Source organism: Balaenoptera borealis (genome assembly GCF_965194805.1).
Source record: "Balaenoptera borealis genome assembly, chromosome: 15".
In the NCBI taxonomy this organism is placed as follows: domain Eukaryota; kingdom Metazoa; phylum Chordata; class Mammalia; order Artiodactyla; family Balaenopteridae; genus Balaenoptera; species Balaenoptera borealis.
The window spans coordinates 56,277,852-56,304,195 of NC_138871.1; the positions used below are offsets into that span (position 1 = coordinate 56,277,852).

The 26,344-nt window shown below is 42.2% G+C and overlaps 1 protein-coding gene across 4 annotated transcripts in view; it reads left to right on the top strand.

Annotated features, from left to right (window-relative positions):
• The window catches only part of THADA (THADA armadillo repeat containing), a 319,657-nt gene that overhangs the window by 201,385 nt on the left and 91,928 nt on the right, over positions 1–26,344 (top strand). For all 4 annotated transcript variants that reach the window (XM_082357946.1, XM_082357947.1, XM_082357949.1 and 1 more), the window contains one exon: positions 20,280–20,395. In XM_082357946.1, coding sequence (XP_082214072.1) covers positions 20,280–20,395 — 116 coding nt within the window. The remainder of the gene's footprint in view (positions 1–20,279; positions 20,396–26,344) is intronic.

Below are 26,344 nucleotides of genomic sequence, written 5' to 3' on the forward strand. Positions count from 1 at the left end.
CCTTGGTCCTCATCCAGAGCGATAGAGGGGAGGTTGGTTATATCATTTCTATTTTACAGCTGGAGACCAGGAGGTAATGGGAGAGGTGTTTTGCTACAGATAGTGAACTTGAGAAGGAAGTAAGAACGCCAATAAGTTTTCTGACCTATGGTGTTGGGTTGGATAAGTGTTGGGATGATGGAAAAGAAAAGGACTATCTTGATGTTGAGTTGGTGAGCTGGTGAAATTTTGAACAGATTTCAGCATAGGTAAATGAAAAAAAAAGTTATCAACAGGTTAAAAAGGTGGTGTGGAACGGGGATAATGAAAGTGTGAAAATGTTGAAAGGTTTTAGCTGTGAGCAAAGAGAAGGTAGATATTGTATGGGAAGTAGAGTTAATGATTCGGCACAAGTTTATGATACAAAGCAAACTTTTGTACCTCCTTAAGATGGCTTTTAGATGACATATTGATCATAATAATAGTCTCAACCACGTCTTCGCTGGTGAGCATCATACTTTTTAAAGTAGTCTGCAATGGAGAAAGTTTTCAAAAATTAAACTTTGTCGGGACTTCCCTGGTGGCGCAGTGGTTAAGAATCGCCTGCCAATGCAGGGGACACGGGTTCGATCCCTGAATCGGGAAGATCCCACATGCTGCAGAGCAACTAAGCCCGTGCGCCACAACTGCTGAGCCTGTGCACTAGAGCCTGTGAGCCACAACTACTGAGACCACGCACTGCAGCTACTGAAGCCCGTGCGCTCTAGGGCCCGCATGCCGCAACTACTGAGCCCGTGTGCTGCAACTACTGAAGCCCACATGCCTAGAGCACGGGCTCTGCAACAAGAGAAGCCACCACAATGAGAAGCCTGCTTGCTGCAACTAGAGAAAGCCCACGTGCAGCAACAAAGACCCAAAGCAGCCATAAATAAAAAAACAAAATAAAATAAAAGAATATATGTGTGTGTGTATATATATGTATAACTGAATCACTTTGCTGTACACCTGAAACATTGTAAATCAACTATACTTCAATAAAACAAACCAAAAAAACCCAAAAAAGGTCTTTACTGTCTGCTCATATGTTCCAGTGTCTCAGTGTCATTTGAGAATTTTTCCTTTCCCTACAGTTGGTACCATCTTATGGCTTGCCTCTAATGATAGACTTGCTATTTTTAATTAGCACCTGATGCTAATTTTTTTAAGGATTAAAAGAAATCAAAATGAGGTTCTAAGAGCATCGAATTAATGCAGGCTCACAATACCAGTTGGTACACTAAAGTAAATGTGTAGTTCACCCACAAGGCTTTTTAATAGATGAGGAACTCTGTAATCCAAGATTTTAAAACATGTCCCAGAAATGATACTGAATACAATATTACAGTATTGAATATTGGTGACTTGAATATAGGGAATCTTTAAAAAAAATTTTAAACTTTTAATTATTATAAAGTGCATGTGAAATTTCCATCTTAACCATTTTTAAGTGTGCAGTTCAACAGTGTTAAGTATATTCACATGTTGTTGACCAATCTTCAGAACTCTTTCATTTTGCAAGAATGAAACTTTATACCCATTAAACGACTCCCTATTTTTCCCTTCCCTCCCAACCCCTGGAGACTACCATTCTGCTTTCTGGTTTTGACTACTCTTGATACCTCATGTAAGTGAAATCATACCATATTTGTCTTTTTGTGACTGGCTTATTTCTCTTTGCATAATCTCCCCAAGGTTCACCTATGTGTTAGAATGTCCGTTTTTAATGGCTAAGTAATATTCCATTGTATGTGTCTGCCACATTTGTTTATCCATTCATCTGTCATTGGACACTGGGTTGCTTCCACCTTTTGGCTGTTGTGAATAATGTTGCTATGAAATGGGTGTACAAATATCTCTTCGTGATCCTCCTTTCAATTCTTTTAAATATATACTCAGAAGTGGAATTGCTGCATCTTATGTTAATTCTATTTTTAATTTTTTGAGGAAATGCAGTACTTTTTTTTTTTCATAGAAATGTAGGGAATCTTAATTTCTTGTTTTAGCTAGACAGTAACTTCATTGGGAACCTTAATGGTTTGTTTCTTGGCCTCATTCTCCTCCAGTATGAAGAAGTATTGTGCATAAACTTATGTTTTCTCATTTGTAGTCCTCCACCATGTTGTGGATACCTCCCCTCTCTACCTGCCATCATACCCCACTCCTATTGAAACAGTTAAACCTCCTAGTTTTTTGTTGTTTATAGAGATCTGAGAAATAAGAGGACCCAGGTGGTCATGGGGAGTAACTACCAATTGTATGTATGCAATTCCAAATCCACCCTGGTCTCTTTACTTGTGACTTTTTCCTAACTAAAACTCCACATTCTTCAGAAAGTGAGCCTTTCCTTTATCCCACCTTAGTTAGATCTTTCATTAACTGAATCTCTATGTATTTGTATATAGTTTGCTAGATAATAAATCTCATTTGTTGGTATTTCACTTTTCAAGTGAAAATTGATTTTATTTTATATTAGTAGAATTACATAGACTTGCTATGTAATTACATTAACTTGCTAAATCTGTGCGAAGTTAAGGAATAAAAGATAGAGAAAAACTATTTACAAATTGCCTGTTGAATAGTATTGCCTTTTCTGTCAGTGAACATGTGCGCCCGAGTGAACAGTGAGCTGTGAGTTGGAAATGTACTGTCTCTTTAGTGTCTGTCGCTGTGCTGAATGTGATTCAAGGTCATTTTCTCTGTATACAGCGTTCACCCCAGTCTTGGCTTTAGACCCTACCCCCACAGGGGATGTGACCGTATTGTACTTGTATGCTGTCTCTTGAAATAAATCATACGCTCCTAGGAAGTAGAGATTATCTTTCCTTCTCACCCCGCATTGGATCAGGACATGATGCCTTCCCATCTGAGCAAATATAAACTCTTTATTCCGCAACCTGGCTGAGCCGCAAACATGGCCCTCCGCTGAGCTTCACGTTCTCGGTAAATGGCACTGTCATTCACCCAGTTTCTCAAGAAACCTGGGGATCAGATTTTCTTTAGCTTGGTGTCTAATCCATCAGTATCGTCTGCTTCTCTACTCTCAATCTCTACACCACTATCCTTGTCCAAGCCACCCTCATCTTTTGCTTGGACAACTAAAGTCACCTCTCCACTTGTACTCTTGCCTCCTTCATTCTATTCTCTGTATCGGGCAGAAGGACCTTTTTGAGACACAGATGAGATTGACTTAATTTCCTGCTTAAAGCTGTTTAGTCATTTTCAGTCTTAAAATAAATCCAAACTTCTTACAGTAGTTTATAAGCATCAGAATGATCTGACCAGCCTGCCTCTCCAACCTCATCTCATACTGCTTTCCTCCTTTCATTCGACTCTTACCCCTGGAACCTCCCTCTAATACCCAGGCCTTGTCCTGCCCCAGGGCCTTGATATGTGCTATTCACTCTGCCTAGAAGAGACATATCAACAATATAATATTTGCTGAATGAATGAATGAGTCAGGATCTTCTTTAGGACATAGACTATACTACGTATCAACTTCCTCGAAGTATATATAATACATGGTATCAGTGTATAGATTTGAATGCCTAGTGCAGTGGTTCTCAACTAGGGGACAGTTTTCCCCAGAGGGGGCATTTGGCAGTGTCTGAAGATATTTTTGGTTGTTGTAACTGGTGGTGTGCCATCAACATCCAGTGGGTAGAGGCCAGGAAAGCTGATAAACATCCTATAATGCACAGGACAGGATCCACAACAAAGAACTATCTGGCCCCAAATGTCAATAGTGCTGAGGTTGAAAAACCTTGCTTTAAACTAATACATCTGTGTTAGGAGAAGTCAGTTTTAGTAGCTCTACTGGGCCTTTGAGTCTATCACATTACATAAAAAGCCTATTTAAATAATACTAGGAAAGTGAATCCCCTTGATTAAAGACTACTCTCGTGGGCTTCCCTGGTGGCACAGTGGTTAAGAATCCGCCTGCCAATGCAGGGGACATGGGTTCAAGCCCTGCTCCGGGAAGATCCCACATGCCACAGAGCAACTAAGCCTGTGCGCCAGAACTACTGAGCCTGCACTCTAGAGCTCGCGAGTCACAACTACTGAGCCCCAGTGCTGCAACTACTGAAGCCCGCATGCCTAGAGCCCATGCTCCACAACAAGAGAAGCCACCGCAATGAGAAGCCCGCGGACCACAACGAAGAGTAGCCCCTGCTCGCCACAACTAGAGAAAACCTGCGCGCAGCAACGAAGACCCAACACAGCCAAAAGTAAAAATAAATTAAAAAAAAAAAAAAAAAAAAGACTACTCTCCTATCCTCAGGGATTGTGTGTTATTTCCGTAAGTGTAAATGCCCCTAGTCCACAAGCTTACGAACCAAGATTCCCCTGTTGGTGAGTATCTTACTCACTTCCTCACAATGCTAAGATGAGCCCTGCCTTTCCATTTGTTTTTCCAATGGTAAAATGATCACTAATCTCCAAAGTCGAAGGCATCTCTCTGGACTAGGTGAGACCCTCTTCCTCGTCCACCACTTCAAAGGTTTCTGAGTAAACTCCTTTTTCATGATAGCTAAGATTCTGCCAGTTATGGCGACATGATTCATTCTATTCAATCAATGGTGAAGTTCACCACTGATTTCAAGAAGATTGGAACTAACTACAATATTACCTGTTTTTAAAAATCAAGAATCTATGGAATTTTAAACACATGCACACATTAACACACATCTCATACAAGACTACAACATAAGACTGTAAGGCTTTGCTATATAAAATATACAGATATCCATTTTGTGAGACTAATATATGCATGAAAAGATGCTTTGCTTCCTTTAAGTATAAATATAATGAAAGCAAAATGGTCAGATTCACCCAGGAAATGACCTGAGTGGAAGCTAAAGTATTTGTTAAACTGTTACCTGGTTTGGGTCATTTAGGAAATACTTAGGAAAATAAGAATGTGCTTACTTAGCAAAGCATTTGCCTCTCTGTGGCAGGAAAATGGAGCTGGAAAGTTGTACCTCTGGATATGCGAGTTTATGGAGCATGGTCTGTTAGAGTATCAAGGATGACACTCTTGAGGGTCATAACTAATAGAGCTAATATCTTCAAAGGTCACCAAATTATTCTTTTGACAACACTGAATGGCACAACTTACCCTTAGATGTAAATCACAGGTGCTGACAAAAAAGGGCAAACTTGATAACTAGTACTGTACTTATACTCCTCAAAGCACCTGAGGGATAATCATTAATTTATCCTTGCCATACACTTGGTCATTGTTATGAGCTATAATAAGATAATTAGTCAGAAAGCACAGTTTCTGGGAAAATTATGAGGGACCACTAAGAAAAGCATTGCTAAGGAACAATACTGCAGAAGGCAGAAGTCCAGTGGCCAAGCGAAAACAACTGCCAAAAAAAGAGCATAAGCAGGTACCACAGACGGGTAAAGAAAGCAACCGAATAGTGCAGAATCAGGAGAACATAGATACCCCAGATGGATGAAGAGGGGTATCTGTGTTACGGAAATAAAACAGAATCCCTGAGGATGGGAGAGTAGTCTTTTTTTTTTTTTTTTTGTATTTTATTTATTTATTTTTGGCTGCGTTGGGTCTTCATTGCTGCACACGGGCTTTCTCTAGCTGCGCCGAGCGGGGGCTACTCCCCGCTGCAGTGCGCGGGCTCCTCACTGTCATGGCTTCTCTTGTTGCAGAGCACAGGCTCCAGGCACGCGGGCCTCAGTAGTTGTGGCGCATGGGCTCAGTAGTTGTGGCTTGTGGGCTCTAGAGCACAGGCTCAGCAGTTGTGGTGCACGGGCCCAGCTGCTCCACGGCATGTGGGATCTTCCTGGACCAGGGCCTGAACCCGTGTCCCCTGCATTGGCAGGCGGACTCCCAACCACTACACCACCAGGGAAGCCCCGGGAGAGTAGTCTTTAATCAAAGGGATTCACTTTCCTAGTGTTATATATTTAGTCTCCTTTCTACACCAATACTGAGATATGCTTCAAATGCATAGCAATATTAAAGTCACACATGGGCATGCATCTATTAATAAGGATAACTAATTTTTTAAAGAGTAATTACGAAGTTATTTTCACATCAGTTATCTTTTAGAGTTCACAATACCCTCATGAGATGATTTATATTATTAGCTCCATTTGATAGATGAGGAAATTAATTAAGGCTCAGAGAGGTTAAATAATTTTCCCAAGGTCCCCAGCTAGTTCTTGACTGCAGAGCCCATGCTGTTACAGTAGGCCAGGGTTTCTCCAACTCAGCGCTCTTGACATTCTAGGCTGGATAATTCTCTGTCGAGAGGGGTTGTCCTGTGCATTGTAGGATGTTTAGCAGCATCTCTGGCCTCTACCTACTGGATGCTGTGTAGCTCTTCCTTTCACTTGTGACAACCAAAAATGTTTTTAGACATTGCCAAATGTCTCCTGGAGGTAAAATCACCCTGGGTTTAGAACCACTGGTCCAAAGACTGAAGTTTCCAGTATAAATTTATTGGGTACTGAGAGGAATATCCTGTTGTCCTGTTGCAGTCAGTCCCAATATTTGACTGGGAGGGCTTGTTTATGGGGAAAATTTTGTAACAACTTTTCTTAGAACTTTCCTAAACCTGATCCTCGTAGCCTTCCAGCAGTAGAGTGAAAGGGGACAGGCCAAAATGGATTATGGATGGTTACCCAGAGAGTCACTGTTTCATTCAGCCACTTATTCAACAAAGAAACCTAACAGTTCCAGGGAGAATGGTTTCATAGAGGCGCCAGTGTTTGAGCTGAAGTAGGTTTAGAGGGTAGATTATGAGTTTCCTCAAGATGAGCTTGGGGGATGATGAATTCATGTAGATAACATGACATGTTAGTGGGCTCGGAATAGCAGGCTGATGGCCCAGGCCGTAAACATGTACCAGTCTCAAGGACTTGCATTCACTGGTCATCTTACTTTGTAAGCCAACCCATTCGCAAGCCGTCTTGGTGTTTACTTTCACTACTGAGTTAACTATTGCCTTGGAAGTACTGTTTATCTCAGCCCACATGGTAATTGCCTTAAATTTAAAATCAAATCAACAAACTTTTGCATTCCGGTAAGGCTCTGTAGGAGATAAAAAGACATGGTTTACATAAAAAGATAAATAGCAATCAAGGGAACATATCTTAGGTGCCAGATGAGTGGTTCAGATAATAAATACTATAGGATGAGAGGATGGAAAGATGGCCACAACCTAAAATTGTCAGGAAGAACTTCACAGAGGGAGTTGATGAGCTGAGCCTTAATGGATTAAGTAGAAATAATATGAAATCTTTATAACAAGGGATCACACCTTGATTAATGCGAACAGCATCCCATGTAAAAAAACAGTACACCTTTTAGATTGTCGTACCATCTAGTGTCATTATTTTGGAATATGTCTAATAACATATAATATCCAGTTAGATGCTCATCCATGGTGATTGTGCAGAATTCATTGTCAGCTCAGCCAAGAAAACTCATAAGCAAAAAGGGTTTTTTGATCTCTCTCAGGGATCAGAGGAGGTTCATAAAGATTGGTTTCACTGTCCCTTGGCTTCAGTTAGACCTCCCGGGATCACCCTTCTCTGAACAAATGTGCTCAGAGGAAACCAGGCTCGAGAATGGGAGAGACCTTACTGCAGCCGGTCTATGTGACTGTGGGCATTACACCTTCTCAGCAGGGCGGTGGAAGGCACAGTTAGCAAGAAGTGCTACAGAGGCTTTTGCTTAAGACACTGCCTGGTTTATTTCACAAATCCCAGCCATCCAGTAGACTTTTATAATTCCACATAAAATGGATATAACAGATGTTCCTGGACTTCGCTGCTGGAGGTGTTGAATGGTAAACGAACAAACAAACTGGGGGAAAGGGGAAGCACCCAAATCTCCATTCCTGGGGACTTAGAGGAATCATTTTTTTCCTTCCTCCATGTGAAAATATAAACAGTTGCTTTATAAACAGTTGTCACTTTTTGACTTATAAAGATTCACAGTTTTTTCCTTTTGTTTACTTTGATGACCTTTGAAATAAGCTGCAACCCAAAGAGTCAAAAAAACTTTTTTTCCATATCCATTTTTCAGAAAGAGGAGTCTCTGTTAGCATAGTGTGTTGGAAGCCAGCACACTCCTGAGGCTGGCTCCAGCCCAGTTCTAGGTTTGCGGGGCCTTTTGCCCCAAACCCCTCACTGGGCAGCAGGGAGTCATGTGCATTACCAGCCTGAAGGCCCAGATGCTGAAAGCCAGACACTTTTCTGTGGGTCACACTCTTTGTAAGGCACATTTTACAGCTGCTCTAACGTCTGGGAAATGCAAATTAGTATAATAACTCTGCATTTCCTTCGGCTTTGTTTGCTGAAGACAACCCTGGAAATAATTCCTGCAGCTCTCTCTCCAGCTCGCCATTCCCCACCTCCCTGGTGGCCAGCCTTCTCCACACTCAGTGGGTCTCTCCTCCGATCAGCTCTTCCACCCACATTGGGCACAGATCTGAACGTTCAAAGGAGGGAGACCAAAGGAGCCTTGGAAAAGTCAACATCTTCTCTGTGATGCGTTGAAAAGTTCCTTTTCCTTGATTTCTGTCTCTCGGTGAAAAATGCCATATAGCCACCTGTCCTAATAATTAGTATGTTAATTTTCATAGTGAGTTTAAAGTTAGGGGATACATGATAAAAAGGGTATTATTTTGTTTTTATTGTTTCTGATCCAGAAATAATGCTGTCTTCCTTTGCGGTAATAAGAAAGTTTATATCTTGATTGCAGTGGTGGTTACACAAATCCATGCATGGGCTAAAACGGCCCCCTCTACCCCAACACGCACACCAATGAATACACATAAAATATGGCGACAACTGAATAAGGTATATAATCTAATTAACAGTAACGTGACTGTCAGTTTTCTGCTCTGGATATAGTACCACAGTTATATAAGATGTCACAATTAGGGGGAGCTGAGTGAAAGGTACAACAACTCTATTTTTGCAACTTGTTATATGAGTCTATACAGTTGACACTTAACAGCTCGGGGGTTAATCAATGTATAATTGTAGTCAGCCCTCTGTAGCCAAGATTCCTCTGCATCCTTGGATTCAACCAACCCACAGACTGTGTAGTAGTGTAGTATTTACTACTGAAACAGGCTTCAGTAGTTGCGGCTCACGGGCTCTAGAGCACAGGCTCAGTAGTTGTGGTGCACGGGCTTAGTTACTCCGCGGCATGTGGGGTCTTCCCAGACCAGGGATCGAACCCGTGTTCCCTGTATTGGCAGGCAGATTCTTAACCACTGCGTCACCAGGGAAGTCCTTACAATGTCACGTTTAATGAGTGTACAGCTTGGCTAGATATGATGGGATACTTGGTAAGAATGTCCTATAATTTTTTCAACTGGTCTTGTATTGATTGTTTCTAAATATTCCTGTTATGGTACGTGCTGCTTGAGATTATCCTTGGGCATCTGCTTCTTTGCCCATACCTGTAAATGCTTCTGTGAGATCAATTCCTGAAGTGGGTACTGCAAGATTGAAGAAAGTGGGACTTCCCTGGTGGCGCAGTGGTTAAGAATCCGCCTGCCAATGCAGGAGACACAGGTTCGAGCCCTGGTCCAGGAAGACCCCACATGCCGCGGAGCAACTAAGCCCGTGTGCCACAACTACTGAAGCCTGCGTGCCTAGAGCCGGTGCTCCAAAACAAGAGAAGCCGCCGCAATGAGACGCCCGCGCACCGCAACGAAGAGTAGCCCCCGCTCACCACAACTAGAGAAAGCCCGCACGCAGCAACGAAGACCCGACACAGCCAAAAATAAATAAATAAATTTAAAAAAAAAAGATTGAAGAAAGTACATGTTTTCCATTTTGTTAGCAACTGCTATGCTTCCAAATTGCTGCTTTGTCTAACAACAAGGGAGACCATTTGTATAGAATACATTGTATGTGCAACAACATGGCCCTGCTGGTTACCCCCCAGAAAGGTTGTAACAATTTCTCCTCCCACCAGTGATGAATGAGAATGTCTGTTTCTTTACCCAGATATTAATGCGTCCTGCCCTTAAAAAAAATTCTCTGTGAATTAATATTTTTTCTTTAAAAATTCATTGTTTGAATTGCCCTTCCTTAAACATTAATGAAATTAAACATGTCTTCATATGTTTATTGGCTATTTGTATTTCATCTGTGAATTGCTTGTTTATATTCTTTGCTAAACATTTGCAGTTCCCAAAGTGTGAGCCAAAGCGCTGTGGGATATTTTAAATATGGGGGAGAAGGACACTGACACTTGCCATCTGTGAGATATTATGTGAACTACTAGCTTGAAGTCATTTACAGTTATCAACATTAGCTCACACTGCATTCCTTTTGATGATTCTGTATGTCTTTGCAAAGTTGAGTATTTGATAGTTGCTGGAATAAAGAGCTAGTACTGGACTTCCCTGGTGGTGCAGTGGTTAAGAATCCGCCTGCCAATGCAGGGGACATGGGTTCGAGCTCTGGTCTGGGAAGATCCCACATGCCACTGAGCAACTAAGCCGGTGCGCCACAACTACTGAGCCTGAGCTCTAGAGCCCGCGAGCCACAATTACTAAAGCCTGTGTGCCTAGTGCCCGTGCTCCGCAACAAAGAGAAGCCACCACAATGAGAAGCCCGTGCACCGCATCGAAGAGTAGCCCCTGCTCACCGCAAACAGAGAAACCTGCTCGCAGCAACGAAGACCCAACGCGGCCAAAAATAAATAAATAAATAAATATATACACTACCAAATGTAAAATAGATAGCTAGTGGGAAGCAGCCGCATAGCACAGGGAGATCAGCTCGGTGCTTTGTGACCACCTAGAGGGGTGGGATAGGGAGGGTGGGAGGGAGACGCAAGAGGGAGGAGATATGGGGATATATGTATATGTATAGCTGATTCACTTTGTTATACAGCAGAAACTAACACACCATTGTAAAGCAATTTTACACTCCAATAAAGATGTTTAAAAAAATTAAAATGAATGAATGAATGAATGAAAAGCACAGAAGTTTAAAAAAAAAAGAAAGAGCCAGTACCATGAGAAAAGCCATGTGGAATAGGAATGAGGGTGGTGGAGTCCAGCAATTCCAAGGCTTGGGAAGTTATAAAGTATCCAATAGGCATACACATCCCATTAGTAAGTAATTGTGGTTATTAAAGAATGAAATAAAAATATTTTTTCTTTCAACTTATATGTATTATTTTTTCAAAAAGTTGTTAGGGCATAAATACTTACTAGGTTGTTTGGACCTAACTACTTAATAAATGGAACTGTTAGGTATTTCTTTTGGCCTTGGGGCACCATGAAAAGATTATTGAGGTGCTAAGGGTTCTATGAATGAGGAAGTTTGTAACTCCCTGGCGTATTTCATTCAATTACTTTCATTTTTGTTAGTAATTTGCAAGAGCTTTGTTCCTTAGGGGAATTGGCAAATATTTTACCCCGGTTTACCTGTACTTTTGAATATTCCTAGTAGTTTTTGCTATACAAAAGATTTCAGTTTTTATGTTCAGTTTATGTTATAAACACATCTTTTTATTTTTTTACATTCATGGCTTTGTGTTCATTCTTAGCCTGTTTTTACCTAAAGACTGTAAAACATTTTCTCTTCTACCATTTTTATAGTTTCTTTTTTCTTAACATTTGATAATTTTCTCCATCTTGAATTTATTTCAGTGCAAGGATTTGGGTACAGATCCAAAGAACTAGTTGGTTGTCTTAATACCATTTATTGAATAAATCAATCTTTTCACTACTGTTTAAATGTCACTTTTATCATCTTCTGAATTTCCAGGGAGTTATTTCTGGACCTTCTATTCTCTATCTCTCCTACAGTGCTTACTGTTTTCTACCTTTAATTTTAGTTATTTATGTATATATCTTATTTCCTGCGCTAGATCATAAGCTCTTTTTATATTGATTTCATCTCTATGTCCTATAGCTGTTTTCTCTTTGACTTCTCTCCCTATCTAAATCTTTTTATTAAACTTCTGTTATAAAATTTTAAATATATACAGATGTAGACAGAATAATATAATAAATCCCATATACCCATCACTCAGCTTCAACAATTATTGATTCATGACTAATTTTGTTTCATTTATACCACTGCTAACTCTCCTCCTTCAGTATTGCGTTAACTGTCTTGACTGAACAAATTACCAGTTTTATTTTTCATTAATGAGCTTTGCTACATCAAAGAGTTCCTTATTGATCTCAGTATTGTCTTTAAGGAAACTCAATAGTTTGAGGATCCAGATATTAGAAAAGATAAATTATCAAGCATAATCAGGCTGCTCCTAAAAAATTTAAACTGGGATTAATTTTACAAATGAATAATTTATAATTTGAAAAATGTTATACATAGCTCTTCAGAAATGTGTCTGTATTCTAAAGCTAGAAACCCTTTAGTTAGAATAGATTATATCACTGTTTTGTAAATTGTTAATTCTTTATAAGCAAGCCTTTGTTTGTATGTTGGGTTAAGACTGACTACCTCTAAACCTCACCCTTACCCAACAACTCGGGACCCTTGACACTTCTTCTGGGTGATGGAACTGCTCACTGCATTGTCAAATTTGGAGCACAAGGCCAGAAATGATCCAAGACAAGTGTATACTCACTCTCTTATTAATTCTGTGTATTTCCCCCCAACCCCACTGTGTGGGGAGAGTTTAGAGAGGTGGCTCTTAGCACCCCAGCTGCTGCTGCAAATACAGGTTCTGCTCCTGCCACCCTGGCAAGGGGGCAGGGTGGAATTCCAAATCAATACATGCTCTGTTTATTGAGTCTCTCTTTCTGCCAGACAAAGCTGTATATCCCTGGAGTCCAGGAGCTATGAAGAACAGACATAGCCCTTTCCTTCAATGAGCTATGCTCCAGGAAAGGGAAATTGTGGATTGATAACCATAATGACAGGATTTAAAAAGTTAAAAAAAGAAATGAAATGAAATGAGCTGTTGGGCCCTGAGTAGGAAAGTCTTAGGGTGGGGATAGGAGGTGGCTGATGAAAGCTGAGGAAGGCTTATGGAGGAGGTGGTATTTAAGCTGGGCCTTACAGTATGAATGGAATTTCAATAGGCAGAGCTGGAAGGGGTGTGGGGAGAAATGGAAGGAACATCCTGGACAGAAAAGCATTGTCAGGAATGGGAAATCATCCCTCGTGGCCACAGAATAGGTCCATGAAGTGGAAGAAGTAGGAGGTAAAACTAGAAAGGTAGGTTGAGCCTTCAGTGGCCAGCAGATTATTTTAGGGTGCTGGAGATCATTGAAGGATTTTGAATTTGGGAGTGATACGACCAGGGCTTGGCTTTAAGAAGAGTTGCCTGCAGCCATGTGTAAAATAAGTTTTGGAGGCAGAGACCTGTCCTTTCAGTTGTTTTCATCATCTAGGTGTAAGGTCTTTTGGTTCCTGAACTAGAACAGTGGGAGTGTTACTAGAAAGGAGGGGATGTGTTTGAGACACAAAGTGAATTTCCAGACCCCTGCAGACTTTGTGTTTTTGTACATTTTAGTCTTTAAAGATATTCATGGCCTGTTTCCCAAGCCAGAGTCAGCCAGGAAGTAATGACACTTTGTAATTAGCATCTTTTTCCTGGCAGCAGCAACACAACGCAGCTAAGTGTCACCTTTTGGGAATTCTCCCAGACCTTTCTAAGGATCTGTCCTCGTCTGATAAACAGGTTGAGGTTTGGGGGGAGTAACCACTTGAAATGCTTCCTGGCCTGCCCTCCGGTCTAAGGTTAGATGGGTAAGTAGCCGTGGGTGGCACATGCCCACTAAGCCCATTCTTGTAGGGATGACCAGTATCCAAGGGTCACGCCTGCAGTCCACCCTGTGACCCTCCAAGGCTGGTAACAAAGAGGAGTATGTGGAGCTCTCTGTACAGCTGACATAGGCAGGCACACGTACCCGGCAAGCGCTATGCTCTGCGCCATGGGGCCCAGAAGTCTGTGGTCTAGTTGAGGATAAGATGAGTGCGCCTAAAGCAGGAAATCAAATCCTCAGGCACATTGTAATGATTAGAAGTGGCATATAAGTTAGAGAACTCTTCTCTCTCTCACTTTCCCAGCTTCACCCTCACCCCAACACACACACACATACATAGAAACACAATCTGCCTTTTAAATAATTTTTGATATATCCGTTTCCCGGCAGTCATACGATTAGGCATGTTTCTGTGAATTAGAAAGTTTAGATTCCTCCTTCAGCCGTCTCCCTTCTCACCCCACCTCCTTTCAGTCTGATTTAAAACCATAAAATACTTCTGCCTGCCTCCCTGCCTTTAGTTCTGTTTGTATGAATTAAGTCGACAGGATAAATATTCGCATTCCCAGCTACAGGCTGAAACAATGTTTGCCTGTTCTGCCCAGTGAGTTGAGAAGAAAAGGGGGCCTGACATCACCCTATACTGTACATTCCCGGCATAGATCATTTATTTAAGTCCCTGAAAAAATACAGATGTTTTACCAGCCGAAATAAAATCCTGTGTAAACACTGGGCTTGGAAAAATGTGGCTCTGACTTAGCTTTGGGGGTTGCAGCAGCCCGGGGAGAAGGCCAGGAGGCAGAAGAGCAGATACAGAAATTTTATACTCGGCTGAATGTGATAGGGGCAGAAGTGTTTGCCCCCAGTCTGCATGCTGCACTAGAAGACCAGACTTTGTTTTTAAGGAAGTACAGCTGCAAAAGGGGATAAATTTGTTGATCTTTGGAGTTCGGGATTATTCCTGATTACGATACTTTCACCTCATTTATATCTGACCTCTGAAATGAGCATCCCTTTTCTTGTTGGGGTGTCCTTTCGCATGGCCTGCCTAACCTGGTCCTGTTATTGCTGGATCCTGCTGGTTTTTGGAGCTCAGCTGCTGTTGATTTTATAAAGGGGAAAATTGCCTGGAAGCCATGCTTGGTGAAGAGGAAAACCCATCTCAGCGTTGCATTCCCAAACAGCCATATATCATCTTGATCTTGTCTAACACAAGTCACTATTTTAGTCCAGCAGCATAAACCAGACATATTTTACTGGTGCAGCACAAGTTTTTTCAGGGATCTGCCTCATGACTCTTTTTGGGCCTGTGGCATTTATTCAAAGAGCATTACATTTGCTCTGTGGAGTCACTTTTAAGATTCAGAGCTGCTAAAATGGACCCCATGCTTTACACAGATGCTTGGGGCTCCCCTCAGTCTCTCTGTGTTTAGAGTGGGGATGGGGGTGGGCAGAGGCTAACTGTTCTCCAGACTTTTCTTAGATCCTCCCGGAGTTTCATTAAGGCTTGCATCTCAGGGGCAAGAAGTCTTAGTCCACTCTAGCTGCTTCCTGACCACCCCCTCCTCGGGGCAGGTGTGACCACCTCATCTCTGGGCAGTCCCAGGCCTGTGATAGTCATGGGTGATAATGTTGGTTTGCACTTGGTTGTTTTCTGTGTGCTTTTTGTCTCTTTCTGACCGGGTCACAGCTATTTTAAGTCAATAAAGCTTTCTCCTGTTGTCTTTTTTTTTTTTTGCTGGAGACACCCCTAAGTCCACTCTAACCTTTCTCCAAGGGGCCTGCTATAGCTGGAGGTCACCAACAGTCTTGGTCTGTCCCAGTCTGATTATTAATAGAGCTCTTTTTCACTCTCAAAAGAATTCCTGATTTGGAAGATAAATTACCCTAACAAGCCTCACATGGATATTCCTGACCAAACTCATTAAATCCCCCTCCCTCATTCCCAATCCTGCCGCATATTCTCGTGATCCCTGTCTTGAAGCATGGCCCTCGATCCACAGCTGCCTGAGGGAAGGTCTCTCCTGACCCTCAACTCCAGGTCTAGAGCAGCTGCCAAGTCCTGCTTCAGCCTCCAAAACATCTCTCAAATGTACCCTTTCCTTTGCATTCCACTGCTGCCATCGTTTAGATTGGGGAGGAGTGAGGCGGGGTGTCACAGAATCAAATTGTCAGATCTTCTCATTTTTCAGAAGAGTTTAGATATCAGGGTGATTCTGATGTGAAACCTCCCAATTCATAAATGACGATTTCAAAATACTGTGTAGGCCGGATGAAACATCTGCAGCCACTTTTGGACCACGGGCTCTTCTTGGTTTCCAGGCTCCAGTTTCAAACGTCACCTTTTGTCTAGACTGGCAGTAGTCTCACTCACCCTGCCCCTTCTGGTCCACCCGCCTCACTGCCCCTGGCCTTTTCTTTCCGCATTACAGATCTGATCACATAAGAGCTCTGTCTGAGGAGGTCTTTGCTGTCTCCAGAACAGAATGCACATCCCTCGATGCTGCCTTTGAGATCCTTCTTTGTCTGACTTGACCCCTCTCTCCAGCTGTGTCTCCTGCTACCCTACGCACACCCTGGCTGTGCTCTTGTTACACGCAACTATTTGCTGTCCCCTGAGCAGTCCCAATACTTTTCTTTTACTTAACGGGTTTTTTTAGAACAATTTTGGATTTATAGAAAAAGTGAGTACAAAGAGTTTCCATGTTATTCCTCTCTTCCCCACCCCCCTCCCCAGTTGGCTGTTACTAATAGCATGCATTAGAGTGGTATGTTTGTTACAATTAATGAACCCATATTGACACATTATTATTAACTGAAGTCCATAGTTTACCTTAAGGTTCACTTTTTTTTTTGTTGGCAATACCAATGTTTTAATACTCTTTAACACTTTTTAATAATTCACTTTCCTCTGCTTGCGTATTCTTTCCCCAATTCTGGCAAGATTCTTTTCAAGGCCAAATATGAATCTCATATTTGCAAATATGATATTCCTGCAAAGCCGTCTCTGTTTATTTTTGGAATGGGGGCTGAAAGGGAGGGAGGAGACAGAAAAAGAAAGAGAACTAGCATTTTGATCAGGTGCCGAGCGTGTGCCAAGTACCCTACATATATATTCTTTGAAATCTCTCTACAGTCCTGTCAGATAGGTAGATATTATTATGCTCTTTACTGCGAGGAAACCGCGGTGAACAAGTGGCCCAAAGCCCCACAGCTAGGAACTGGGTTTCCACCCAAGTCCTCCTGGCTCCAAAGGCTGTGCTCCCTGCCCCACCCACAGGGCTACATTCTTACTACTGATCCAGCCTCCCTGCTTTCCCCACTGGATTAGGAATCTACTGGGTTAGGAATCCACTGAAGCGAGGAGTGCACATGATTCAGCTCTGTGTTTCCACTCCTAACATGGGGCTGGCACCAACAGCAGCTCACCAAACCCATGGGCGCATGTCCTAAAGGCAGAGTTAATACAGGAAGGGGCATCAAATATCGACATCAGTTCAGCAAATGCTTGTTGGATTCCTGCTCTGCACTGGACGTGGTGAAGGGTGAGGCCACGCATAAGAGCAAAGTGATGGCGATGCTATCGTGCAGGTTGTAAATCCCGACCAGGCGGCATCTGGGAAATGACTGGTTTTCTGTTTATCCGCAACTAGAATGTAAGCTGCAGGAAAGCAGGGATTCTATGTGTTCTCTGCTGCAGCCCCTAGGACAGTGCCTGGTGATAATAGTTGTTTAATAAATATTTTTGGACTGAATGTTGGAATCCTGTTGCAAATTTGAGACGCCTAAAGTGACACTAAACTTCTCAGAGTTCTCCTGTTCTCAGTTAGTCATCATCCTCGGGTCCGGCAGCTTCAGTTTCTCTGTGTTTGGTTTAGTACAGTCCTGTATTATAGGCTGTTTCCAAATTATCCCAGGCCTGGGCTTGACCGTGCTCTTTGCCCAGAAGTTCTTCTGGACCAGAACTTTAGGGAAGGGGGGAAGGAGGAGGAGCTGCTTCACCCCTGCTGTCCTTTCAGAGCTGATGGACAAATGATCCTTCCTGGGAGCTGCCTGGAGCTCCCGGATCTGACCTTGGACTGGAGTTCCAGGGGCCTGGCCTCACTTCTGGACTTCATGCAAAGGATGGCCTCATTTTTCTTGAGAGAATTATACCCAGCACTCTTTTTTTTTTTTGGCCGCCCCGCGGGCCTTGTGGGATCTTAGTTCCCCGACCAGGGATTGAACCTGTGCCCCCTGCAGTGGACGTGCAGAGTCTCATCCACTGGACTGCCAGGGACGTCCCATACCCAACACTCTTAATGCCATATGAGGGTAGTCATATTTTCAAATATTTTCATTAATTATCTTGAAGGAAAAAGTTATCTCAAACATAGTAACCTGTTTCAGACATTTGCTTACAAGCCTTTTTTCTCCTCTCCCCTCCCTCTGGCTTCTCTGCTCCCTCTCCTCCCCTGCCCCCTGTTTTTCTTGTCTTCTCTGACCCTGTCTTTCACTTGTATTGCTCTGTCTCTCCTACGTGCTTATTTCCACCGAGGTTCTTCTAAGCGTACCTCCCCCTCCATTTGTCCCATGTAAACAGATCTCTCTCCGTTCCTGGTGAATGACCAGGATCACAATTGTTGTCTGGTTTGTGCCCAAGGTGACAGAATTGATGGACTTGTAGGCCGATTTTCATAAACCAGAGCTACCAAGCGTTTCAAAAACAGCCTTGTTTTTGCCAAGTAAGGTGAGCAAATATAGGACTAAGTTTAAACATCCATCAGGAGTTATTTTTGAAGTGATTGCTTCTAAATGAGAGGCGTTTGAAAATCTCACAGCTTTCTTTACCAGTAAATTCCAAAGTCATGTATTTTGCTGGTGTCTGCTGATTAATTACAATCCTGTGACACCATGAAAAGCCCTGGTGGTTGGTTTTGTGCAGCTGTGGAGAAAAGTAAAGCAAGGCCCAGTGGCTTTGCCAGCTCTTTCAGGATGCTGGGGATTCGGGCAGAGGGAGGTAGTCTTTTCACTCTGGCACTCATCACATAAGAACAGAAGCCCCGGCCAGACCCATTGCTCCAGACTTCACGACGGGGGCGGTGTGAGTCCCTGTGGAGGGTGCGGTGAAGTAGTGGTGGTTGATTGGTTGCTTCTGAAATAACAGATCAGTTATTAGAGAAAGATTTGCAGTCTCCACATGGGGACTTGTGTGCCTTCTCCTGTACAATTACTTCTATTTAGGAAGAAAAAAAATGTTTAATAGCAGTTAAAAAAAATAAAGTAATCAAAATTTCCTTTGACTCTCTAAACCATAGGTGCTCAGCATATAGCAGATCTCTGACCCAGGAAAACCTGCCAGGTCATACCCATTTAGAGTCTGATCTCTGGATCTCTTATCTTGGCCTCTTGGTTTTCCTCATTGCTTCCTTCTGTATTTAACTCTCAAGTCCCTCACTGACAGGAGAGAGAGAAGAAAAAGTTGAATCTTGTTGCTTAGGAAGAATCATGTGCAGCTCTGGTAAAGGATACAGTAGGGAAAGAAAACAAACTGATTATTAAAATAGACTTTCCAAGTTCTTGATGTGTTTATCTGTGCTTGCTTTGCTCCACCCTCCTCCTCCCCTTGATAAGGGCACTGAAGGATTTCTCTGACATGTCTTTTCCCTTGACACTGGCTAAGGTCAGTGGATCCCATTTACGCCCTTGTCCACTTTTGTTCTCTGCTGCAGGTTTGTACTTCTCACAAAGGCCTTGTTGATGTCATCACTGAGTGAACCCAAGATACACTTACGTGCGCGTGCCAGTGCGCACACACACACGGCCTATGGCACGTGCTTGCTGGAATTGTGGCCTTCGTTCTAAATATAGGCAGCTGGAGAGATACAACAGGATTTGTCTTTCTCTGCTTAATTCTGATGTATAATGTCATGCAAGAATAAGAAAGTGGGGTGTGTCCGCAGTGCTCGCTCGGCTCCTGACATCTCAGGGAAGATCTGAAAAACCTAAATAGTTTACAGACATCACTGTCTGCTGTTTGCGAAGGCAAGCATCATTGCGGCCTGCTTCTTCAGCCAAGCATGTTGTGATAAACCCCAAACCAGATTAGACTCACAGACATTTGATTTTTCCTGTGTAGTAAGATTTTGACTTTAAAAAGTACTTTTTTTTTTCCATATGAGACTGCTAAGATAGAGAAAGATATTTGCATTTCTTTGCTAAAATCAATATATAGGTTGTTTGTAACTAATAAGCTCTTGGCATCTAATGACTGGTCACAGAGTAATCTTCATTTTTTGGACTTGTGCGAGGAACCCAGAGCACAGGTACAGATGAAAGACGTTGGTTTTTCGCCACTTGCTGCGTCCTCCAAGACCAACATGATTTTTCTGCAGAGAGACCAGAGCCACATTTTGCAGGTGTCTGTTTTCTTTGAGGGGAATGTTTTGAGGAAACCTAAAAGGGAGGAACTGGACATTTAGGAAAAATATATTTTCACAGCAGGATATTGCTTTTTCTCTTTTTTTGGTTTAGGTTTTTCATTTGTTACAAGCCTTCTCAGACTCCAAATACAGAATGAATACATACTTTCAGCAGGAGCTGGCTGACGTCACTGTTTGTACTAAAGCCAAAGTCTGGCTGGCCAAGAGGTATGTTAAAGCCCCACATGAGCACGGAGTTATCAGGGGTTAGGAATACATTGGAGAAATGCTGTTTCTAGTTGTGGGAGTTTTAAAAGTCACTGGCATGAGTTTTCTAAACTTATTGGAGTATTTATCTTTTTTGAACTTTGGGTTGTGGTAAAGAAAGAAAAATATTTTCTTGACAATTTTTCTAAAACTGCTGTGTGGCGGGGGGGCATGTAATATGGCTTTTTATCTGTCCACCAATCAGCTTGTTTTTATGAATACCTGCTATGTGCCCAGCCCTGTGTTAGATATCCTAACAATGAAAGGCAGTAATTGACTAAATCATGTGGTACAAACTATCAGGTACCATTGCAGCTCAGAGATGAGAGATTGATGTTAGACTTGAGCAGGTGCAGAGGGGCCCAGAGCGGGTGAATAAGAAAAAGACATGCAAGTTGCCTTTTTGGGTAGGTAGTAGAGAAGCTTGAATAAGCAAGGCAAAGGAGAGTGGATACGTATTTTTTTCTTTTTTTCATCCTTGCCATCGTTAGTTTTTTCTGAAACTTAGAACGTTTACCGTGTGAAAGATGGAGCAAAAAGAATTTCTCAATTTCCCTCGAACACACAAGGAGTCCTCTCTGTAACACTCTGTTCAAAATCTGTGTTACTGCAAAGGCCTCCCACCCCCTGCTACATCCTCTGTGATTCCAGGAGAGGGGGGGTCCAGCAGAGGCCCATAGGCTACCACATTCCATGCTGTGGTATATTGCCTTTGATTAATAATTAGTATGTTGGTTGTCTAACATAACAGCCTCTTTTTTATTTTTCAAAAAATGTGCTTTTGTTCACTTTTGTTGGGCTCCCATCTTATATGGCAAGACAAGCAATGGCTAGTGTGAGGCCCACAAATCAGTGTAATTCAACAAAGTCTTGTGAGCGAGCATAGGCTACACAATAGCCACTGTGTTAGGAGATGTAGGGATGCAAAGATATAGAAGGAATTAGTCCTGGCTTCAAGGAGCTCCCATCCAGGAGGTGAGAAGATGTGTAAATAAATAATTTTCATCGAATATGGTGAGTATGATAACAAATGTATGTAGTAGGTACAGGAGTAGCCCGGGGTTGGGAGGGCGGATGCCTTCAAGAGTTGGGAATTTTGCCAAGTGGCCAGGGCAGGGAGGGGTGTTCCAGGCTCAGGTGATGTCATGGGCAAAGACATAGCAATATGAAATGTCATGGTGAGTGTGGAGAACTAGAAAGAAGTTAGCTCTTCTGAAACCTAAAGTATAAGGTATGTGTAGCAGAGAATGGGGCTGAGGAGATACATGGAGGCCGCATGGTGAAAGGAAAGCAACCCAGTGAAGAATTTCTCAGTGGGTAGAGATGTGAGTCTCCATGTTTGTCTAAACACCTGTATCTTTGGCCAGAGATGTTGATGGGGAAATTCTCTAGTATCTGAAATGTCAGTAAAGTGATGGTTAATGGTTAGCCTCTCATTTTTAGTCCGAATTTTGTTTTCTCTCTTTTATTTAGAGAACAGGAGTTCATTGACCATAAACTGCTCCCCTGGGCCTAGTATCATTTGCCTTCTGTGTGGCTTTTAGACAACTTCCCAAGATGCCTTTTTTGAGAGAACAAGGAATTGTGATCATATTTGTGCTCTCATCTGTTTACCAGTTAGTAGACCTGGTCCTCTTATCTATTATTTCTGGGGATCAGGGAGTCAGGGAAACGATCCTATTGAAACCCCTGCTTCCAGCCAGGACTGCCCCAAGACAGAATCTGAATCTCCTGTTCTTAAAGTTCTATAAGGAAGGAATTTCTGCCCCCTTAGTTTGCTACCCCTTGATGGGTCTTACAGAAATTCATCATCTGTTGGCTTCCTGAGTCAATTCCTTCTTGTTGGCTGGGAAGGAGGAGATGGAGTAATAGGCCAGCCATCTGAATGGACCTTCATGTTGTGCAGTTCCCTATGATGGATGACAAAGCTGCCATCAGCCCCCTCTTCAGCTGGAGAAGTCCTCCTGGCCTTCTAATTGCAATTAGAAAATTGCAGTTTTCTAATCAGTCTTTTCATTATTGTCGGCATCTACCCTTCCCCCCCATTCTCTGATTTTCCTCCATGATTTTCCAGCCCTAGAAAACAAAGGCATGAATCACTGAAATTCACTGGGTTTCCACCTTCTTTGCCCAGAGTCCAGGAAAGCCACTTTCATGTTTCCAGTACAGTCAACTCTTTATTATCCAAGTGTGAACTTTACACTTCGTGGGTGGTCTGTGACACCAGGCTTCCTCTTGCTCCCCAGCACACTTTTACCATATTAAGCAGGTTGTATTCAGAGCCTGGAATAGAGTTTGAAAGGAAAACACATGGCCAGAACACAATGTATCCCAAAGCCACGTGTCAGTTCTTCTGGATTGTCCACGTCACTGGCAGGATAACTTTGAGTTTCCTGAATAGGAAGGTATAGAATCAGATATAAGTGATGAAGCCTCAGCCTGTTGCATGCCTGCCCTGCCCTTGAGGTCCTCAGAGAGTGTTGTCCCAGAAGGTGTTTGACTGCACTGGGAGCCCCATGCTCAGATGAGCCACGTATGGGTCCTAGTGGGCCCTTCTCAAAGCCAACCCCTGACTTACATTCTCACATTCTTTTCCCCTGAAAAGCATTACAATGCAGAGCATTCCAAATTTGGCTGCTCAAGAGGCTCCTTTATGTCCATAGAGATTTACGAAAGAAAGAGGAATAAATGTTCTTTTGTGCCTACTAAGGATTTTCTGTATCTTTTGAGTATAGCTTGAAATGTCAATGTTATTGCAAAAAAAAAAAAAATCGGTTTAAATTTTAGCACTAACACCTTTTTCCTTCTTCAATTTATGTTGATCATTAGCTTGAGTTTATTCAGTCCAGTGTGTACAAAACCATTAGTGAGGATGTCATTTATTTATTCCCCAAGAAGGGGTTTAAAAAAAAAAGTACATTGGAGCCATTGGATGACCAGTTCCGTTTTTAAAATTTTAACCCCGAAATTGAGGGCATATAAAATAAAGACTTTTGTCATATATTTGTGTTTTGACTTTGCAAGATTAATAGGGATTTATATGAGGTGATTAAGCAATAGCCATGGATTTGTTGGGGAATTTTTGGTGATGAATGGCCAGCTGGCAACATGGCCTAAGTAGGGGACTGGGCCTCTGCTCTTACAGGCCGCTTTTCATTCCAAGATGTCAAAGCCTTTATGGAAATCAGCTCGTTAATCCTTCAAGTCCCTTCCTTCCCCTTTTTCCTCCATCCCTCTCTCCTCAATCCAGTTTACTGTCTCTCTCCTGGTGCAAAGGCAGTTTACCAACTACTGAAGGAAAACTAAGCTGACCCAGGCCAAAAACTGAGTGAGACTAGGGGTCAGCTGCTGGCCTGGCGAGGCTGACTGGGGGCGCCATGGAAGAGGAGGTCAGTGCAGCCCCGCTCGAGGCCCTGTCTGCTGCCCTCGCTATGTACAGATTCCAGCTCTTCTGTCCCAGCTGGATCACAGGCCCCGCCTGAATAGGAAGGACTTTTAAAAAGCCCTGTCAAGTAAGAGAAAGAGGAGAAAAGATTTATTTACTTTGATTGAGAGTTGGAATTACTGTTACTTTGGGCTTAAAATTTTTCAGAAATCAATTCGGTTATCTAGCGTCTCCTTTGGTTATAAAAATAAAAACCTCTGTGTGTGTGTGTGTGTGTGTATGCGTGTGTCCTTTTAGTAAATGTGGTAAACTTAATGGACTATCAGATTCCATGCAATGGATGATGTGATGACCAGGAAGAAAAATGTGTCCTACTGAATTTTTTTCACATTTTTTTCTTGACTGTCAGTGTAGTTTGTGCTCATCATAGAAAATTAGGGAAAAGAAGAGAATATAAGTCTGCTCTTACCAACATCTAGTGGAACCCACTGTTATTGGTTAACAGTTTCATGTTATTTACTTCATCTTTCTTCCTATGCTTTTTTTAATGTAGTTGAGATTATGCTGTATATATGTAAGTTATAGCTTACTTTTTCCATTTAACAGTATCGTGAAATCATTTGCTCTTATTGAAAACTCTTTATGGTGTAGCTGCTATGGAAAATAGTATGGTGTTTCCTCAGAAAAATTAAAAATAGAATTACCATATGATCTAGCAATTCCACTTCTGGGTATAGACCCAAATTAATTGAAAGCAGAATCTTGAAGAGATATTTGTACATGTTCTAGTTGCATTATTCACAATAGCCAAGAAGTAGAAGTAACCCAAGTGTCCATTGATGGATGAATGGATAAACAAATGTGGTATATATGGACAATAGAATATTATTAAGCCTTAAAAATGAGGGAAATTCTAACACACAGTACCACATGGATGAACCTTGAGCACATTATGCAAAGTGAAATAAGCTAATGACAGAAAGACAAATGCTATATGATTCCACTTATGTGAGGTTCCTGGGGTAGTCAGATTCAAAGAGTCAGAAAGTAGAATGGTGGTTACCAGGGGCTGGGGGGAAGGGAAATAGTTAGTGTTCAACTAATAGAGTTTTAGTTTTACAGGATGAAAAGAGTTCTGGAAATTGGTGGTACAACCATGTGAATGTGCTTGACACTCCTAAACTGCACACTTAAAATGGTTAAGATGGTAAATTTTATATTATGCATATTTTATCACAATTAAAAAAATTTTTTTAATAACAAACATTAAAAAAAAAACTCTTTGTACTCTATCATTCCTCTAAGGTTATTGTCCTGACTTCTTATAATAATTTTTTTTTTTTTGCTTTGCTTTCTACTTTTACTATCTATGCATTGCTAAAAGTAAAATGCTTTTTGCCTGGTTTTGTATTAAGAAAAATATCTTTGAAAACATCATTTGTTAAAGGTAGCATATTTTTGTCACCTGAATAATCAGGCATTAAGTTTACCTTTCCTTTGTTACATTACTGGCCACTCAGTTTATTTCCCATTCATTCAACAAATATTTATTAAGCCCTGCTGTATGCCAGACTATATTAAATATAGCAACTGCTTATTGAAGCCCCCACTTTAGTGTAGGGAGGGCGACAAAACAGAGTCTTGTCAAATAGAATCATAGATCTAGAACTTTAGAACTGGAAAGAATCATAAAGTTTGTTGTAGTCCACTCCCATCCCCATGCATATGGGAAAGTTCAACCCAGAGAGGTCGGGGGATTTGCCTATTTTCACACAGCTGACCAGGGTGTAACAACTACCTGACAACAGCTAACATTTGTGGAGAGCTTAACTCCCTGCTCCTCATCGGGTTCTTTCCACTGGACCACATTGCTTCCGTCTATCCAGTGTTTTTACGTCAGGGCTTTGAATGGTGATAACTGAAGCATTTTCTAGAACAGTGCTTCTCAGACCTGCTGATGAATCACCTGGGGGGCCCCTTAAAATGAAGACTTTCCTTCACTAGGTCTGGGGTGGAGCCTGAGATCCTGCTTTTCTGACAAGCTTCAAGGTGATTCCGATGCTGCTGGTTCTGAGACAGTATTTGAGGGCCAAGGGTCAGCAAGTCGGCCCCTGTGAGCACCCAGCTCCACCCCGCCCTTTGAAATACTCCCACGTTCACACCCTCATTCTCAGGGCTTGTGTCTGGAGCTTGGAGCCACGGGAGAGGGTGAGGCTCCTGAAAGGGTCAGCCCAGAATTCTTTCTCCATCCACCTGGGATGACCTGCACCAAGGGGAACCGCATGGCCCCAGTGCTCTCTATGGAAAGTCCACACTCCCTTGTCCGGGCAGCCATCCCAGTGGACTCAGTGCCTGGGGTAGGACCCAGGCTTTGCTGGCATGCAGTGAATATTTATCATTTTGAAAAATAACAGTCTGATATTCTGGTGAGAAAAACAGGCTCTCAAGAATACAAGAACAGGTCCCAAGGTTACTAGGAAATCAACCTTGGGAAGTAAATTTTTGAATAAAACAGTGCTGATGGA